Below are 21,360 nucleotides of genomic sequence, written 5' to 3'. Positions count from 1 at the left end.
AAGATTCCATTGAAGCCTACACATTTCCTACAGGGTAAATGCAGGGAAAGTGATTCCCCTGGATGAAGATTCTGGAACTAGGAATTACAATTTCAGGATACAGACAGGCAGCCTACACCCTAGACAAGAAAAACTATCTTCACTCACAGGATACTGAGTCTTTGGGTTAATTTTTCACTAAGTATGATAGTTTGCTGGAGATACCAAGAAGACAAGGGTATGGGGACAGGGCTGGAAACTGGCTCAGCCACATTTGTGATGAAAGCTTTCTTTACTGCTCTGCCGAAAATAAGGTCACTCAGCAACTCCCAGCGATCAATCTCATCTGTCCTCTGTTATGTTTAATTAATTTTATTTCAGAGACACAAGGTGAAATAGGACCTTCCAGAAGTTTGAGCCACTCCTCCCAGCAACCCCTAATTTAACCCTAGTCTAATCACAGAACTAGTTACAATGACCAATTAATCTACCAACCAGTCCATCTTTGGACTGTGAGAGGAAACCAGAGGACCCAAAGAAAACCCACACGTTCCACAGGGAGGACAAACAGTCCTCTTACAGATGATGTCAAAATTGAACTCAGAGCTTCAACACCAAGAGCTATAATAGTGTCATAATAAACCACTATGTCCCAACCCATTTCCCCATATTCTCTTTAACCTGCCTATCCAGTGCCCTTAGATTATTTTACCATTTTCCTACACTAGGAGCCAATTCATCACCAATTGACTTCACAACAGTTTTTTGGGATGTGGAAGAACACCAGAGCCCCCGATGTGGTCACAGCAAGAATGTGGAAATTTTACAGAGGCAGCACGCCTGATCAGGATCGAATCTGTGCCCCTAGATCTATGATGCACTGGTGCTGACTATTGTGCCATTTTGTCACCCAAATGACAGAGAATACCTGAAGGGACAAATGGCCTACTCCTGCCCGTATTTCATATAGACTCAGAGTTGCAGAGCACTGCAACACAGAAACGGGTCCTTCAACCCATCTAGTCTATGCTGGACTATTATTCTGTCTAGTCCCATTGACCTCCATACACTGCCCATCCATGTGCAGTACGTATCCAAATTTTTCTTAAATGTGAAATCAAACCTGCATCCATCACACCTACTGGCAGCTTGTTCCACATTCTCACCGCCCTCTGAGTGAAGTTCTCCTTCAGGTTCCCCTTAAATATTTCAATTTCACCCAGCCTATAATCTCTAGATTTAGTCTCACCCTGCCTCAGTGGAAAAAGCCTGCTTGCACTTGCACTATCAAAGGAGGCCCCTCTCTTGGTCAGAGTTTGACCATAGATGTTGCCTCTCAGTTGTCTAGGCACAGAAGCCAGGGCAGTACGATTAGGAGAGCAAGCTGTTGCCCATGTAACAGGCTCCCCCTCTTCATGCAACTGATGAATCCAAAGGAATGGCAGTGACTGATACAGTTTGGTACCAGCAGCATCACAGGAGTTGCCAGTCAGTGTTGAACTCAACGTACGACTGCCTTAGGGACTGCCAATTCAGATTTTTCCCTGGGGTTTACTCCTGAGGACTGCCCCATGAGTTGGCATACCTGCCAGGCAGCAGTGGTTTGAGACCAGGGTTTTCCTTCTCCTAGATGAGCTGCCAACCACAGCTAAGGAGTCCCACCTGCCCAAAGTGATTGGTTTTACAGCACCAGTAATCCGCCTTTGTCCCTTCTGCTGTCAGTAGAAATGGTACCACCGGGCTTAGTAGCTAAGCCACATGTGATGGCCAGGAGCTGGACTTGGTTGTCAGAAGCTTTTTGAGATGTACACCATTAGCAGCATTTGATAGGTAGTGGGAGCTTATCACCACTACCTCCCCCCAGCTATAACAAACTTAAGGAACCTATGCTATCTACACCCCTCATAACTTAATATTGTTTGTTCGTTATGTGCCGTGCCGTATGACGTAGACGATCGCAGTCTTTCTATGACCATAAATGTTCTTGGCAAATTTTTCTACAGAAGTGGTTTGCTATTGCCTTCTGGGTGGTGTCTTTACAAGACAGGTGACACCAGCCATTATCAGCACACTTCAGAGATTGTCTACCTGGCATCAGTGGTTGCATAACCTGGACTTGTGATATGCACCAGCTGCTCATACGATCGTCCAGCACCTGCTTCACATGACCCTGATTGGGCAGGGCTAAGCAGGTGCTACACCTTGCCCAAGGGTGACCTGCAGGCTAGCAAAGGGAAGGAGTGTCTCACACCGCCTATGGTAGAGATGTATCTCCACCCTGCCACCCAATTTTTGTATACATCTGTCATATCTCCCCTGATTTTCTTACGCTCCAAGGAATAATGCCCTAAGTCCTATATTTTCTCAAGTTCTTAATTCAAAAATAATTAATATGTTCATGAAAATCATGCTGTCCCAAGTTAAGAAGCTGTAATGGGTTAAAACAACTGCTAAACAGTAGAAACTTATGCATTCTTATATTAACATTTGCAACATATGCCTTTGTTAAATTAAATCCAAGTTGCAATTTCACAATCAAAATATGACTAACAATGAGAAAGCAATTATTGTGCAGTCAAAAATCTAGTAGGTGTCAATCATAACATATTTTTGTAGATGCACCCGCAAGTCACAACACAGAACTGAAATAAATAGGACACTGCGAGCTGGTCAGTTGATGGTTCGAACTGTCTTTAATATTACATATGATTGTAAAAGTAAAGACGTGTTCTGACATGTGTATAATGCAAATCAGTTGAAGTGATTAGAAGCTTTAAAACTGACAAATGAATTAACAAATTAGTTAATTTAAGGAAGAACTGGGCATTATTTTTGGCATGGGATTTATCATTGAAATTTTACATGTGTGACTGATTGTTTTATTAATACAATATCGGGAATCAGATTTTCTTTGCAAGTTGTTAATTTCCTTGTAATATTGTTTCAAACAGATCATTTTTTATGAGATGTAGTAAGAAAGGCAACATCTATTTTAACACGACAATATCTAAAATACAGAAGATATCTTCCATTTGCTTGTTTTACTTCTGTTAATGTTTACCATCATTGATTTTGTGGATCTACTAGACAACAGGATGACCCGTTGGGGCACCCTTTGAGAGAAGAGTAGTGCAGTCTGATGTGACCAGAATGAACATTAAATTTTTCTGAATGCTATTGGTATCGCTTTGCTTTGAAGTAGAAAACCTCAGATTATTAAAGAAGAACGACACGTAGCAAAGCAAATATAGCTCCTCCTCATTTAACGAAGGACACTTTTGATGGCATCATTTCTGGGTTATCTGCCACCTTCATGCCTTTTGTTGTCATTCTGGAGACGTGCAGTCCTTTCATCCCCCGTCTCTTCATCTTCTCTGCTGTTTGTTCTTTGTCTCTGATCCTGGAGATGTGAATTTCTCAGCTCCTTTGTCTCTTCCTCTCTCCTCCTTCTGTGCCTGTTTTTGTCATTCTGGAGATGTGCAGCCCTTTCATCCCCCGTCTCTTCATCTCTTCTGCTGTTTGTTCTCTGTCTCTGATCCTGGAGATGTGCATGCCTCTCCTCCTCTGTCTCTTCTTCTCTCATCTTTTTTTGTCCTGACTCTTTGACTCTGGAGTCGTGCGGCCCTGGCCTCATCTGATTCTTGTTCTCTTCCTTTCCTTGCCGCTTCCCAATGACATTTGGCGTCATCTCTTGACCATAATGTCCACCTTCCCTTTCCACACAGCATAATTAGGCTGACCATTTTTTTTTTACCTTAATGCTGGATAGTAGATATGAAGCAGTAACACCAAAGGATGCTGATTATTCTTGATGATGTGGTTGGCACTCTCCTAAATGGACGTGATATAGTCACCGCTGTCCTTTGACTGCAGCAAATGGTTTTATGGTTGTCTCGAAGTATGTTATTACAATAAGATTTAATTATCTCTTATTAATGGGTGGCAGTTAGATCTGTCCCAATCCTGCTCATGCTGATGGTGATTAGCAGAATGTGACCCCTCGAAATAGAGCTGCCCTGCCCTTCTGCTCCAGTAGGTGTCGCTGCTGAGGCTGGACGTACGCATGTGTCGGGCTGTCGTGTCCCAATTTCCATGATGGCGGATCGGCTCTCAGGTTAAAAGGAAGCCTGTTAATTTTTGCAAATGAGCAATTTTATACGAATATATAACCCTGAACTTTGCCTGCATTCTGTAAGTTAGCGCATTTTAATTTGATTTAGCCAAAAAAGGCCCAGCTGTAATGCATCATTTGCACTAATTGGAGGTCACAAACAGACAAACAGAGCATGAGAGTTTTAGTAGTATATAGATGTTAATGAGGAAACATTACTTTATGCTCATACCCTCCCACTAATAGTAGCATTCTAGTTCATTAGTTCTGTAATTTACAGAGACATTATTGTGCTCCAACTGCAATACCTGTACTGAGCATTTTTCACACATACTTCTTTTTAACTAATATTATTAACACAAAATATGGAATAATCAGAAAAGCTTTTTATCAGAACATGATTTCGAGAAATAGTTCTACGCTGCCTATTTTATTTTTATATTCATCTTTTAAAGAATGTTCTTAAAGAGGTGGCTCAGTAGTGTGGTTGTTACCACATTGCTTTACAACGCTAATTTTCAATGAAAGCAGTTCAATTCCTACTGCTGCCTGTAAAGAATTTGTACCTTCTCCCCGTAACCGTGTAGGTTTCCCCTAGTTCTCCGGTTTCCTCCCACATTCCAAAGAGGTGTAGATTAGGGTTAGTGAGTTGAGGGCATGCTATATTGGTGGCAACACTGCAGGCTGCCTAGCACAACCCTCAATGATGTGGTTTGATGCAAAACGATGCATTTCACTGTATTTTCCGATGTTTTGATCAACATATGACAAATAAGACAAATCTTTAATCTTTGGGTCTTTTATCTCTGCTGTCTATCAGGTGAAGACACTCCATTGCTCTTCTTGTGAAGGAGTTTCACGATATGGATCTAACAATGATGAAGAGCCAATGATAAATTTCCAAATCAGGATGGTCTTTAGCTTGGAGAAGAACCTGCTCGTGTGCCATCTATCTTCTGTCCTTAGCCTTCTTGGTGGTTCAGGAGTGCGGTCAGATTTGCTTATCTGAGCAACTGCAGTGCAATGGCAATGCCCTTGTGGTACTGAGGATAAATGCTTAAGGTCATCAATGGGGTGCTGATGTAGTGGACTGCTTTTTCCTGGATATAGTCACACTCCTGACTTGTGATTTGATTTTTCAGTGTCAAGAGATGAATCACTCACCAAAAGCTACCCAACTTTTGACTTGTCCTTGCAGCTCCTGTATTTATCTGGCCTGTCCAGTTTAATTTCTGGAAAATGGTGACTCCCGGGGTACAGATGGTGGAAGTTCAGCAAAAATAATGCTATTGATGATCACTTTCCTACTGAAACTAGACAATGTCTAGCACTTGTGTGGCAAGAGTATTACTTACCATGTGTCAACCTGTGAATGAATTTTGTCTTTGTCTAAGTATATGCAGACATGGACTGATTCATGTGCTGAGGAAATGTGAATGGAATTGAACATTGTGATAAAGAGTGAGTGTCTACCTTATGACCCATGACCTTATGATGGAAAGAAGTGTTAAATGCTCAGTGTTCCCATATTGGATAATTATGCTAATTCAACATTCTACAATGAACCGTCATTCCATTAAATAAATAAGGCAGCTTGAAACTAATTTTGATATGATGCGGTCATCAGGATATAAAAGAGAAGGACAAATTTATTCCAATCGGCTAATCAGTCATCTGTTAAGTGTTGGTTGCGATTGATTATGCTACCAAGCTACACCTGCTGAGTGACAACCTATTCACCAATGTCTTGTTTGCTTTTTATCAGGACCAATTGACCTCTGAACCGTTCTTGGTCTAAACATCAGCTAACAAACTGAGTACCACAGATTATGTTCTGATATTTACATATGGTGTAGAACGAGGCCATTCAGCCCGTTGAGATCATACTAGTTTTCAGAGCAATGCCACCTTTCAGCCCCTTCGTTCACTGTAGCCTACTGTCCTTCACATGCTCATCAATGTCATTCTGGTTCTTCTACCGCCCACCTACACAATGGGTAATTTATAGTTGCCAAATAGACCACCAGATCATGCATCTTTGGGATGCATGTACTCTAGTGAATACCATACAGTTACAGGGAGACCATGCACACTGCCCAGTATTAGCTCCATTGACTCAGAATTGACCCCAGGCTATTGGAGCTCTGAGGCAACAGCTCTACAGATTACTCTACGAGTACAGAATGATTACCCTTGACAACTAAGCCACATTTGACTGAGAGTGGCATTGAAGATCTTAGTAAAATTAAAATTGATGGTCATCAAAGGTAGCAGTCCAGTTTTTGGTCATGCCTACACAACAGAAGATGCTCACAGCATCTCTTTATTGATTTATTGATTGATTGATACAGCGAAGAACAGATCCTTCTGGCTAACGAGCCACACTACCTAGAAACCCACCTATTTAACTCTAGCATCATCACAGGACAAGTAAAATGACCAATTAACCTGTATATCTTTGGACTATGGGAGGAAACTGGAGCACCTGGAGGAAACCCACACACTAATAGAGTTACTAGAAGTCAATCATCCTAATCCAAGGCATCACTGTAGGAATTCCACTGGGTAGTGTCAAAAACCAGATTATCTTCATCTAATTCATCTATAGCTTTCAAGATGTAGGAATGTTTGCTGCTAATTTCACAATGTGCATTTTCATTCGCAACTCCTCACCAAAATGAAGCAGTCCATACCCTCATGTAACAAGACCAAGACAACATTCGGGCATGGAAATCTGATCAGTCCCACCTGGCAAATAATATAATGCCCTTGGCAAATGTCAAGAATTGACCTTCTTTAGCAAGGAAAGTCCAACCATATACTCTTGTTACTCAACAGCATTACCATCACCATGTCACCCACCAGCAATGATATGGGGAGTACCTATTCATCAGAAAGTCAACCTGATCAGCCACTGAAGTGCTAGAGTTACAATAACTGTCCAAAAGCAGAATATCCTGCAGGAAGTGACTCACCTCCTGATGCTGCAAATCTTTTCTACCATCTACTCTTTACTTTCATGAATGAGTACAAAATCAACAACTGTCAGGAAACTTGGCACCCTCCAGGACAAAGCAGCCTACTTAAGCAGTATCAATTCATCATCCTAAACATCACCATTGGGATACAGTGAGAACAGTATGTACCATCTGTAAAAGGCACATAGTATAAGGGCAGCAGGTGAATGGGAACACAAGCACTTCCAAGTAGGACATCATCCTGACCTGGAATATAATGCAAGCACTTCAGCCTTATTGCCTTTAACTTCTGGGACAACCTAACCAAATCAGGATAGACATGGGGCTTGGAGCAGATCTTCTAGCTGATGATATTTCCATAGATCTGCATTCCTTGTCCTTCTTGCTGGTGGAAGTCATGTACTTGGGAGCTGTTAATGAAAATGCCTTGTTGAAATGCTGCAGGCATTTTACACTCTGTGGGAAACGAATGGGTCAGGATGGGTGCCACTTCATCCCGTAATGGTGCAGGGCTTTTCATCACAGCTTGGACCACTGAATTTGGAAGAGGAAGACTGAAAGTTTCCTTTCTTGATCCTGATTTGTGTCAAACGGATGAGTGTGTAAAGTCCAGATTCCACACTGCATTGGAGACACGAGATATGAAAACCATAGGATCTAGAGCAAGAAAAGCGAGCTGCATGGGAGACTCAGTGGGCCAGGCAGCATCTGTAGAGGCATAAGGATCATCGACATTTTGGGATAAGGCATTGCATCAGGACTGTTCTATGTTCCACTCTGCATTGACTCTGACACCACATGGGAGCACTTTGTCAGTTCTGAACACCACAGTATTACAAAGCATGGACTGGCTTGGGCAGGAATACAATGTGGGACAAAGTGTTGAGATTCTGCAGATGCTGGAAATCCAGAACAGCACACACAAAATGCTGGAGAAATTCAGCAGCTCAGGCAACATCTATGGAAATGAATAAAGAGTCAACATTTTGGGCCGAGACCATTCTTCAGGACTAGAAAGGAAGGGGGAGTTCGCCAGAATATAAAGGTGGGGGAGAGTGGAAAGAGGACTAGCTAGAAAGTTATAGGTGAAGCCAGGTAAATGTAAACGGATGGAGAAGGAGGAATCTGACAGAAGAGGAGAGTGGACCATAGGAGAAAGTGAAGGAGGGGCACCAGGGGGAGGTGAAGAGAAGAAGCAAGAGGCCAGAGTGGGGAATAGAAGAAGAGAAGGGGGAGGGAAAAAAATTACCAGAAGGACAAATCGATGTTCATGACATCATGTTGAAGGCTACCTAGATGGAATATGAGGTGTTGCTTCTCCACCCTGAAGATGGCCTCATGGACCAACATGTTGGAATGGGAATGGGTAAAAGGAATTAAAATGGCTGGCCACTGGAAAATGTCACTTTTGGTGGATAGAGTAGATGTGCTCAACAAAGAGATTCCCCAATCACAAGTGTGTTGTATTCCTTTGAACTTGCAAGATTAAAATAATAAAGTGGAATTACGAGTGAAACTAATTTTGTTCACTGAAAAATATTCCAGAGTAGGCTTTTCTTGCCCCTTATAAATGTGTTGCGGAATCAGGAACTTGGTCAACTGCCACAGGGCGTGGCTAAAATGTTTCAGTTTAAACTGATGTTCCCAAGTCCTGAACGTTTGACTCTTGAACTAGTGACGACACCACCATTTGCTCTTTCAAGTGAGTTTTGTTGTGAATTAAACAGATGGTGCAGTTGGGCAAATTGTCAAGGGAGGGCAGCCAGCCATTCTCAGTCTATTGCAGACTTAGAAAGGAGTGTGTTAGTCCTTCAAGTATGCTCCACCAGACAATGAAATCATGTCTCATTTCCTCCTTTGAAATCTTTTCCCTTTTTAAAGTCGCTTATTGATTTTGATTAGTCAATTATTTTAAGTTAAAAAACAACAGTTAACCCCAGGTCAATCATCATTTTCAGAAGAAATTCCAATTTTCCAACATAATTTTGACGCAGCCTGGTTTCCAGACTTTGCTCCTTGATCTCCTTTGCAGGCCATATTTCACACTCCTAGATTCTCTAACCAGCAAAAATAGGTATCCTCTATCAACCCCATTACGAGCTTGAGAAATTTGACCAAATCAGTTTTTAATCTTTCACTTCCACTGGAGATACAACTCAGTCTTGTGAAATTCCTCCTTATGATTTCATCAACCATTACTGTAGCAATCTGCACCACATTCCTTCTAAAACCAATGTGAATGTTGAATAAGGTGTGGTGCCCATAATCCAGAACTTCAGGTGTGGTCAAGGCTTAGTTTACTGCAGTTGTAACATGACCTTAAGTTTAAAGCAACACACAAAAAATGCTGCAGGGACTCAGCAGGTCAGGAAGTATCTATGGAAATGTTTCAGGCTGAAACCCTTCTTCAGGACTGAGTAGGATGGGGGAAGATGCCAGAATAAAAAGGTGGGGGAAGGAAAAGGAGTCTAGCTGGAAAGTGATTGGTGAAGCCAGATGGGTGGGAAAGGTCAAGGCCTGGAGAAAAAGGAATCTGATAGGAGGAGAAAGGAGAAAGTAATTTCTTCTCATCTCTGCCTTGAATGACTGATTTCTCATTTTGAAATGGTGACCCTTAGGCCTAGGCTCCCCAGTCAAAGGGAACATCAACTCCATATCTACCCTGTTGACTCCTTTAAGGACTTCGCACATTTTAACGAGATTACCTTTCACTCTTCTAAATTCAGTTCAATTAAGGACCAGTCCACTTAAACTCTCCTTATATGGCATCCGCCATCCAATCAATCCTGCTTCTTCCAGGATTCAATATAACTGGAGCAATCGTGTACTCAATTCCTCAAATCACAAAAGCCTTTTTGACTGTTTGCTAATATTTTAGCCACAACTTAACTTCAAACTTTGCATGGAAATCCCAAAGTTGTATCAATTAGGCAAAATATGTGGAACTATAATCAGCAATGCTTGCTTCCTTATTTGTTACAAACATACATATTCTGCATGTTTTCCTTTCTATATATAAAAAAACTTCATCTTTTTGACATTTTACTGATGAAGTATACTACTTTTTTTGTAACAACTATTACTAAACCAAGATCAGCTATACCATAAATTGGTTGCAAATAAGGCTTGTGCTTTGATTCCAAAGGAAAGTAAACATCCCCCACATAATCGGTGTACTATTTCTACTTCTTAACACTAATGCAATACAATGTTGTGTAAAATAAAGAATAATCCTCCCCACAGTTAAGCTGATGGGCGTGCACCCAGTGAGTACTTTATTAGGCACAGGAGTGGACCCAGTATGATCTTCTGTTGCTGTAGCCAATCCACTTAAAGGTTTGACATGAGATGCATTCAGCGATGCTCTTCCGCACACCGCTGTTGCAACATGTGGTTATTTGAGTTAGTCACCTTCCTGTCAGCTTGAACAAGTCTGGCCATTCTCCTCTCTTATTAAGAAAGCATTCTCGCCCACAGAACTACCGCTCACTGGGTTTTGTTTGGTTTACGCACCATTCTCTATAAACCCTGGAGATGACTGTGTGATAAAATCCCAGGAGATTAACAATACTCAAACCATGCGATCTGGCACCAACAATCATTCCACAGACACTTATATCACATTTCTTCCCCATTCTGATGTTTGGCCTGAGCAATAAATGAACCTCTTGACCATGTCTGCATGCTTTTATACATTGAATTCTTTCCTCGGGATTGGCTGAAAACCAACAAGTGCACAGGTGTACCTGATAAAGTGGCAACTAAGTGTAATATTTAACTCAGTAATAGTTAGCACAATAGTTTTAAAACAGTAGAGCTTCTAGCTAAAACAAAATGTCATTTTGTGCAGAGCTGGAGGAGTAATTCTGAATATTGGCAGCTATTCCATCTTCAATCCACACTAATCACAAAGTTTGCAACTACTGTACTCTAACCTATCTGATTATCCCTGCACCATGGGATACATTGTGGACACAAAGAAGTCATTGTTGCTACTCTCCCTGCTGAAGATAAATTAGACTTCACTACTCCAACTATTTACAGAAAAAAAATGTTCTGTACCAATACCATAAATTGTTAGTTATGGAAATATGGAAACAATTTTAATTTTTACATCCCTCATCTAGAATAATATGCTCTCCTGCATGCCTTCATTGATAAATACTTTGAAATTATAAAGTAGCCTCTTCATATCTGAACGTTTGAAATTCTGCAATTTTTTTGATGAAACTGGGACCTTCATCATGATAGAAATAATCTGAAAACTTCAAACCAAAGCTTTAAAAATAACTATGTCGAATTGGATACAATGCAATGGAACAGCTGTTAAAAACCATTCTTGCTAAGGAATAGCTGTTGAATGAAATTTTTGAGTAGGTGCTAATTTATCCACTACGTTCAGCGTTGTTGTATTATTCAAAGGAAAACAAGACCTCTGCAGTGACGCATTAACAGTACTAAATCTACTATACACTGATCACAAGAGGAATTTTCTATAATGTTTACAGTTCTGATGTATAGAGTGAATAGCATTTTGACTTGGAGAACCAGAGGACATACTTTAATGCATTAGCTTTGACTTTTCAACAATTTTCTTTCAGTAATATTACACTCCTCTCTGCAAAGGATCAAATGACACTGGGTGTTAACATCTCGGAGGATCTACTATGAGCCCAACACATTGAAAAACTCAAGAAGTAGGCACAGCATTGACTCTACTTCATATGGAGTCTGAGGAGATTTGAGATGTCACCGGACCATTGCAGATTTACCCTGGAGAGCACTCAGACTAATTGTGTCACAGTCTGGCTTGAAGGCTGCAATACAAAGGATCACAAGAGGCTGCTCACAAGGAGCTGGTAGATTCAACCAGCTCCATCAAGGGCAGAACCCTCCCCAACACTGAAGACATTTTCAGGAGGTAGTGCCTCAGAAAAGTGGCAGTCGTCATTAAGGACTTTCACCATTTGGGATATACGCCCTTTTCATTACTCCCATCAGGGTGGATGGACAGGAGCCTGAAGACCCACACTCAATGATTCAGAAAAAGCTTCTTCCCCTGCACCATCAAATATCTGAATGATGCGTGAACTCATGAACATTACATTGCACTTTTATTTCGCTCTATTTATTTAGTTTATAACTTACTGTAACTTTATCCACTGTATTCCTACCAAAAAAACTATTTCACATCATATAAACCCGGTTCTGATTCTGATAGAATCCGGTAATCAGGTTTCCACCTTGCTTTAATATTTCTGGAGAAAGTTTCACAATATCTAACCAAAACCACAACCAAGTGGAATTTGCAGCACTCTGCACTGAAAGTAAATGTTGTAAAATAGAAATTACATATTTGCTATTGATAACAGCTATTGAAATGCTTCCTTAACTTTGAATTCATATGATTAACACTGTGAATACAATGCTGACCATTTGTATTCATTACAGATATGACTGGTTATGTTTTACACAATCTCAGCATACCAGCATACCAAATGAATAGCCAACAATTCATAGTAAACTAGACCTGTATCTTTTCTAAAATTAGCAACTCCAGCATTTTCTATAACCTTGTTATAATTGGTCTTCACAACAATTCTCCCTTCCTGGCAAATCTCAAGATTTCCTATCTGTGTTCAACCATTCCTATTGATAATATACTTCCATTGCACTAATTGCACATCTAAAAAATAAAAATGTGGTAGTTGAGCTCTGAATCAAACTCAAAGTAAAGCTATTTCATCCTTTCCATACATTCACAGTAAGCAATAGTTCTACTTGCTATAGTGACACCTGATAACAAAAAGGAAGTGAAATTCACCAACTAAGTCTCAGACCATTTTGATGACTGCTGATAGATATTGGTAGAGACAGTGCAATATTGTTTTAAAAAAAATCAATGTGTAAGTGAGATTAGGAACACTAATAGTTTTACATGGACAATCTCAATTTAAGTGCAAATTTCAAAATTGATGAAAATTGTATCAAAATTCCGATTAAAACCAAAGAAAATTGACTTGCTTTGATAATCTTATGTGAAGAGAGAATAATGGAGTTACCAGGAATATTATTTGAGAGCAACATTCATAATTAAAATAAAGAAGAAACAACTAGTAATTAATGTAACAAACTTGAGGTATAGTAATATATACATATTGAAGTCCAATCTTGAAATTTGGCTCCACTTAAGTCAAACCAAAAGAGTTCACAATGTACTGTATACTTTGCACATCTAGCACATAAAGCAAATGGATATGTTATTCCTCTCCTTCAAATGCATTCACATGTTAGATCATAAACTAAATAGGGAAAAATAGTAAAATCCAAAAGTACACTAAAGAAATGAGTTGATCTGATCAAAATCGAATAATATTACAAGAAAAATTAAAAGAAATTTACCTGACTGGAGAATGACTCCACTATCAGAATCACTGACTTCATCTTTGCTTTCCATCTCCAATGGAATGGAGTATTTCCTATTGTTTCTTTGGTCCTGCAATAATTAATTCCAGAAAGAATTTACTTTGTTATGTGTCAATTGCATACAAATAAATTGAAACAGTTTTTACGTTCAAAGTTTTTTTAGTATGAAACACACAATGATCGAACCATTTAAAAATAATGTACAGTGACATTTTTTCTTATTTATAATAATTTAAATCACCTCGTGTTGATCTGATTATCAACCTCAGTAACAAATACTGTACCTACAAATTAACAACCAGACAAATGTAACATTAGAGATCTCCCTCTTACTGGTGCTGTAGGACTTGCACCCAATCCAGGGGATTCTTAATATTGATTATGAAAATAAACAAATTTATATTAAACATTGAGGTAATGATTCCAAATGTGTACTTGCAATCAGAAAGGGAATATGGCCTGATATCTGGTAAATGAAAACAACAAATTGAGCAGCAGTCAACAGGAATTCTGCAGATGCTGGAAATTCAAGCAACACACATCAAAGTTGCTGGTGAACGCAGCAGACCAGACAGCATCTCTAGGAAGAGGTCCACATCCCATTCCCATTCTGACATGTCTATCCACGGCCTCCTCTACTGTAAAGATGAAGCCACACTCAGGTTGGAGGAACAACACGTTATATTCCGTCTGGGTAGCCTCCAACCTGATGGCATGAACATTGACTTCTCTAACTTCCGCTAATGCCCCACCTCCCCCTCGTACCCCATCTGTTATTTATTTTTATACACACATTCTTTCTCTCACTCTCTTTTTTCTCCCTCTGTCCCTCTGAATATACCTCTTGCCCATCATCTGGGTTCCCCCACCCCGTCTTTCTTCCCGGACCTCCTGTCCCATGATCCTCTCGTATCCCCTTTTGCCAATCACCTGTCCAGCTCTTGGCTCCATCCCCTCCCCCTCCTGTCTTCTCCTATCATTTTGGATCTCCCCCTCCCCCTCCCACTTTCAAATCTCTTACTAACTCTTCCTTCAGTTAGTCCTGACGAAGGGTCTTGGCCTGAAACGTCGACTGCACCTCTTCCTAAAGATGCTGCCTGGCCTGCTGCATTCACCAGCAACTTTGATGTGTGTTAATTGAGCAGCAGTGCTTTCTTTCTATAATATGTAGTTGCTTAACCTATTTGCTCTTAGGTAGTTATTGTGCATGCTTCACATTCATATATATTAATTCACCAATTCCAGAGCAAAATTCTTATTTTATTTATTCAAAAAAATTTTCATTGACTTTGTATCATCTTTGTATCATATCCTTTAACTAACAATGTAATTTATAAGTCATTTCTTGTCTGTTTCTACCACATCCATATACGTTCAGTGCTACTCATCTGCCTTCAGGCTTCTTCTTGCCAAAGCAGAGAAACATTGGAATTTCCAGAAATCTTCTATTTTCAGAGATTGGTCACTATATTAATTATAAGCAAAAAACTTCCTGCCAGTGTATGTGATGGGTCAGAACTTACTTCAATGTACTACAGAATTCCTTTTTTTGATGATGCCTTTATGCCAAATAGGTTTTTGCATTTAAATAACGTGCCTCTACTGCCCCAGTAGCAGAGTACAGCAAGCAAGATCCGAAAGAGATGGTGTGGGCAAGGCTCTAGGAAAGGAGGATTTGCAGATAAGAGACTGATACATGTGGAAAGGTGCAGAGAGATGTTGGAGGGAAGAGAAACAATGATCTGTAATCATTGAATGGAGAATGCAGGCCAGTAATTATAGGGAGAGAATGCTTCCCAGACTGAGTGTAATGTACCATGGCCGGATAATTAGTAGGTACAGTTCTTATTGTCAGTAGTAAATTATACTTAACTTCATCACTAACAACTTATTCCTGCAATCATCTCCTAAATGTTTGTAATTGTTATATTTGTAACCACTTGCATGCAATATTATTGTGATAACGATACTAGACTATGACTCCAGTCTCATGCTAGTGAAATTACCAGCTCAAAAGACTTGACTAGTGACCTATAATAGTGAAGTGAGCTGCAAAATTGTAATTCTATTAATAATGCAAAGTATCAATCTACCGAACAGGTGTAAATGCCTGACAGGTTCACTAATATTGATAGTGGAAGAAATGCTGCCATCCTTATCTGGTCTGGGTTTTTTTCTGTGACTCCTGACACTAGTTTCACACTTTCTTTATGTACTTGCACTAAAAAAAACATGTTGGGCCCATCATAAATCAAAGCCAAAAAATGCTCCATAAACAACACACATCAAAGTTGCTGGTGAACGCAGCAGGCCAGGCAGCATCTCTAGGAAGAGGTACAGTCGATGTTTCAGGCCGAGACCCTTCGTCAGGTTAGTCCTGACGAGGGGTCTCTGCCTGAAACGTCGACTGTACCTCTTCCTAGAGATGCTGTCTGGCCTGCTGCGTTCACCAGCAACTTTGATGTGTGTTGCTTGAATTTCCAGCATCTGCAGAATTCCTGTCGTTTGCGTTTTTAGAAATGCTCCATAAATCACTTTTATATAATGGTGGGTATGAACATGAAGCTGTGACCAATTCAAGAGCTGAATCTATTTAATTAACTCCCATAATACCAGCAGATTTGCCCCACCGTGTCTAAAAGTGCCCATTTGAAGTGTCTGTGATAACAAGCAATTCATTAATAAAATATGGTTGTAACCAAAATGTAAATCTACACATCTGATTTTGCTTTTGCAACGAAGAATTCAGCATGATGTTAATTATTTAGCTTTGTCATACTTTAAGGTACATTTGTTTTGCTCTATCCAAGTAGAATGTTTCATTCTCAGCATTAATTTATAGAATTTGAATTGAATTGAATTGACGTTATTTCTTACATCCTTCACATACATGAGGAGTAAAAATCTTTATGTTACATCTCCATCTAAATATGCAATGTGCAATCATAGTAATTTATAATAATTTATAATAAGTAGAAGAGTCAATGTAACATAAAGTACACTCAAGTCAGTGTGAGTTCATCAGTCTGATGGCCTGGTGGAAGAAGCTGTCCCAGAGCCTGCTGATCCTGGCTTTTTTGCTGCGGTACCGCTTCCCAGATGGTAGCAGTTGGAATAGATTGTGGTTGGGATGGCTTGGGTCCCCAGTGATCCTACGGGCACTTTTTACACACATGTCCTTGTAAATGTCCTGAATCATGATGAAGACGGAAAGAGTAATTATAGGAGTTGTGTGATTTCTTGTGGGCAATGTAATTGTATAATTAGTGAGAAGATAATGGTAAATGCTCAGTCGCCTGGTGTGAATTGAATACACAACAATGTCATGGACTGAAGAGATTCAAATAATGAGTTTGCTTGTGACAATGACACATGTCAAAAAATGTTTCTAAAATACAAATAATAGATTTCAGAACCTCATGGTCTTATAAAGCTCCAGCAGCAGATCAAGCAATACCAATGAGTTGCTCTGTTTTAACACATTGCTTATGTATGAGAAGTGGTCATTCGATGCACTGAACACAATTGATCTACTTTAAAATAGAGTCATGGAAACTTCATGTGCATTTGGAATAGTAGTCTGGGTTCTGCAATCATCCAGAGTGCAGTATAATATCCCACAAAGTTTAGGGCAATACAGCATGATCACTTAAATTTTGTATCAGTCTCAGGAATGAGACTTGAACCCTGCAAACTTGTCAGTGCTGAGAATTCTGTCAGTGAGCTGAAGCCCTATCATTTAAACCAATTAACCGAAAATGCAAATGAAATTCCAAAATAGTCTTTGTTATGATAGTAAAAAAAAGCTTACTAACAACTGCAGAAAATGTGGTACAGAGATTGACATCACTGCACCGGCAATAGAACAGACACCTCATTCATGACCTCGGTGCTTAATTGTGTAAGGTTTCCTTTGTACAGTCACCCAAGAAGATAAGACATATGGAAGCGTTGGAATATTCGTCAGGGAAACAAAACATAATCCATCTTGGTCCCCAAAGCTAATAAATTCTCGGGATGAATTATAACTCATGCGAGAGTTGTTAACTAGGACTTCTGAATTAGAGCAATTCACTAGATCTATGAATGTAGGAAATACTGCATAGTTTAATTTGTAGATGATTTTTTGGTACATTAAAATAAAATGGTAACATCTGGATGCAGGTTATTGATTTGAATGTATAGAGTTTTTATATTCACGATACTGCTTGAACTGTTGCAGATTTCCTGTGGTTTCTGTTTTAGTTTAGGATGGTATTATTTCTCCATTGACTATCAGCTACAGAAGATGTTCTTAATTATAACAAACATGAGGATCATAATGGAAGAATTTAATACTCTTGATTTCTGACACAGTGTTCAACTTGAAGGGAAAATAGATTCATCGACAGGTTTACATCGACATATACCTCAGAAAGCTGAACGGTAAATTCTTCTACCGTAACAAGCAATGAACCATTTTTCTTAAATTTGTAATTCCGATGCATGCAATTGTCAAATGATTTGGAGAAGGTCACTAATTAAGTGAGCAGTATATTTCCTATTTTAGCAAAGAAAAGCGAAGAAAAAGCTGCAGGTGTTGAAGCTAAAACTAAATTACTGGCTAGTCAATCAACACCTGTATAGATGTACAACATCCTCTGGTAATAAAGATTCATTGGAAAATATGGACAATATAGAGCTCAGTCATGTAGAAAGTAGTACAACAGGGTCTTCAGTACAATCCTAGCTGCTTATCCAAGTTCCACATCATGTTTCTGCTTTCTCCCCATATTCATTAATCTCTTTACCCATAAGAACTATTTCTAACTCTTTCTTAAAATATGCCTAACACTTTAAGTTCTCCTTAATACCTTCAAGAATCAAATCACACTTAGCTTTCCAAATTACAAGAAACATAACTCTGTAGTATACTAATTGTTGGAATTGTTGGAACTATTATTCTGGTTGATCATATTTGGTGTAACTCTTCTTCCCAAAGGCATAGTGCCCAGATCTATTCACAGTGTCCCTTTGTTCTACTGCACTCCTCAGTGCCCTAACACTCACGGTGTAAGACCTATCCTGGTTGGTCCTCTCAAAGTGTAACACCTCACAGTAGTCTGCTTTAAAATCCATCTGCCATTTTTCAGCCCATTTTTCCTGCTGCTCTAGATCCCCTTAAGCTTTGATAGTCTTCCTTGCTGTCCACTACAACCCCAATTTGCTGATCCAGTTAACCACATTATCATCCAGATCATTGATATAGATGACAAATAACAATGGACCCAGCACCAATCTCTGGTGCACTCCACTGCTCACTGGCCTCCAGTCAGAGAGGCAACCAAGTACTACCACTCTCTGGCTTCTTCCATGAAACCAATTTCTAATCCAGTTTATTACCTTATCCTGAATTTACTGAACCTTCTTGACTAACCTCCCATGTGGGACCTTGTCAAGTGCCTGGCTGAAGTCCATGTAGACAACATCCACTGCCTTGCCTTCATCAGCTTTCCTGGTAACATCCTCTAAAAGCTCTATAAGATTGGTTAAATATAACCTACCACGCACAAAGCCATGCTGACTATCCCTAATCAGTCCCTTTCTATCCAAATACTCAAATCTAGTCCCTTGGAATACCTTCCAATAAATTTCCTACTACTAATAGCAGGCTCACTGGCCTCCTGGTTTATTTTTAGAGACTTTCTTAAACAACAGAACAACATTAGCTATCCTTCAATCCTCCGGTACCTCATCTGTTCCTCAGGATGATTTAAGCTTCTCTGCTAGGGCCCCTGCAGTTTCTGCACTTGTCTTCCACATGGTCCAAGGGCACACCTTGTAAGGGGGTTTGTCCACCCTAATTTGCCTCAAGACAGCAAACACCTCCTCCTCTTTAATTTCTATAGGGTCCACGACCTTGCTGCTGCTTTGCCTCACATCTATAGACTCTTTGTCTAACTCCCAAGTAAAAACAGATGCAAAAAAATCTATTTAAGATTTCCCCCATCTCTTTTGGCTCCACACATAGATTACCATTCTGATCTTCCAGAGGACCAATTTTGTCCTTTGCATTCCTTTTGCTCTTAACATACCTGCAGAAGCTCATAAGATTTTCCTTCACCTTGTGTGCCAGAGCAACCTCATGCCTTCCTTTAGCCCTCCTGATTTGTTTATTGTGTTCTCTTGCATTTCTTATACTCCACAAGTACTTCATTTGTTCCTACCCACTAATAACTGCTAAGCACCTTCTTTTTTTCCTTAATTAAGGCCTCAATATCTCTTGAAAACCAAAGTTCCTTGAAACTGTTATCCTTGGTTTTTATTCTGACAGGCACATACAAGCTTCGTATTCTCAAAATGTCACTCTTGAAGGTCTCCCACTTCCCAAGTATGCCTTTGCCAGAAAACAACCTATTTCAATCCACAATTCCCAGATCCTTTCTGATGCCATCAAAATGTGCTTTTCTCCAATTTAGAATCGCAACCTGAGGACCAGACCTATCCTTTTCCATATTCACCTTGAAACTAACGGCATTATGATCACTAGATTCAATGTGTTCATCCACACAAACTATTGAGAATTTCCTTGTGTCGTTCCCTAATAGATCAAATATCACACACTCTCTCGTTGGGACTTCTATGCACTAATTAAGGAAACTTTCCTGAACACATATCACAAATTCTATCCTATCTAGTCCTTTTACAGTATGGGAATCCCAGTCAATAAATCTCTCTACAAAGTTGTTCTAAATCCTGTGGACTGTTGGGTAGTCTAAAATATAGCCCCACTAACATGGTCATAACTCTCTTTTCCTCACTAGACAAGTTCTCCAGTTTGTCCTGACTAAGCATTGCCACAACATTTTCCCTGACTAGAATTGCTACCCCTCCACCTGTAATCCCTCCTGCTCTATCAGGTCTAAAACAACAGAACCCTGGAATATTGAGCTGCTAGTCCCGTCCCTCCTGCAACCAAGCCTGACTAATGACCACATATCATAATTCTCTGTTAATCCATGCCCTGAGTTCATCTGTGTTTCCTACAATACTTCTTGCATTGAAATAAGCAACTTAGAACATTAGTCCCACCATACTCAACCTTTTGATTCTTGATTTTGTCTGAGGTCTTAAAATCTGTCCCCACAACTGTTTCACTATCGGCTCTGGCACTCTGGTACCTATCTCTCCACAACTCTAGTTTAAAACCCTACCCCCATGCAGTACTAGCAAACCTTCCCACAAGGGTATTAGTCCCCTTCAAGTTCAGGTGCAAAACATCTCTTCTGTACAGGTCCCACCTTCCCTGGAAGAGAACCAGATGATCCTAAAATCTGATGCCCTCTCTCCTACATCAACTCCTTAGCTACATGTTAAACTGTGTGATCTTTCCATTTCTGGCCTCACTAGTACATGGCATGGGTAGCAATCCTGATATCACAACTCTGAAGGTCATGTCCTTTAACATAGCACCTAACTCCCTGAACTCATTTTGCAGGACCTCTTCCTTCCTATGGTACCTGCATGGACCACGACCTCTGGCTACTCACTCCGTCACTTAAGAACGCTAAGGATTTGAGGCAAAATATCCCAGACCCGGGCCCCCAGGAGGCAACACACCATCTGGGAATCTCGTTCTCATCCACAGGATCTCCCTTCTGTTTCCTTAACGAGTAAATCCCTTATCTCCACAGCGTGCCTCTTCTCCCCGCTTCCCTTCTGAATCACAGAGCCAGACTCAGTGCCAGAGCCCTGACCGCTGTATCTTTCCTCTGCTAGGCCAACCCTCCATTTTTGGTAATCTACAGTACCGTGCAAAAGTCTTAGACACGTACAGCACCTATAAAAAGTATTCATCTCCCCCCCCCCCGGGAAGTTTTCATAAGA

The 21,360-nt window shown here is 40.1% G+C and overlaps 1 protein-coding gene across 3 annotated transcripts in view; it reads right to left on the bottom strand.

Moving 5' to 3' along the window:
- Positions 1-21,360, bottom strand: part of inavab (innate immunity activator b) — a 91,414-nt gene that overhangs the window by 43,651 nt on the left and 26,403 nt on the right. For all 3 annotated transcript variants that reach the window (XM_063065521.1, XM_063065523.1, XM_063065522.1), the window contains exon 2: positions 13,471-13,564. In XM_063065521.1, the coding sequence (XP_062921591.1) occupies positions 13,471-13,564 (94 nt within the window). The remainder of the gene's footprint in view (positions 1-13,470; positions 13,565-21,360) is intronic.

Source organism: Mobula hypostoma, chromosome 13 (assembly GCF_963921235.1).
Source record: "Mobula hypostoma chromosome 13, sMobHyp1.1, whole genome shotgun sequence".
Classification (NCBI taxonomy): Eukaryota; Metazoa; Chordata; class Chondrichthyes; order Myliobatiformes; family Myliobatidae; genus Mobula; species Mobula hypostoma.
Note: the sequence above shows the minus strand (reverse complement) of the source record. Positions and strands in the feature narration are given on the sequence as shown.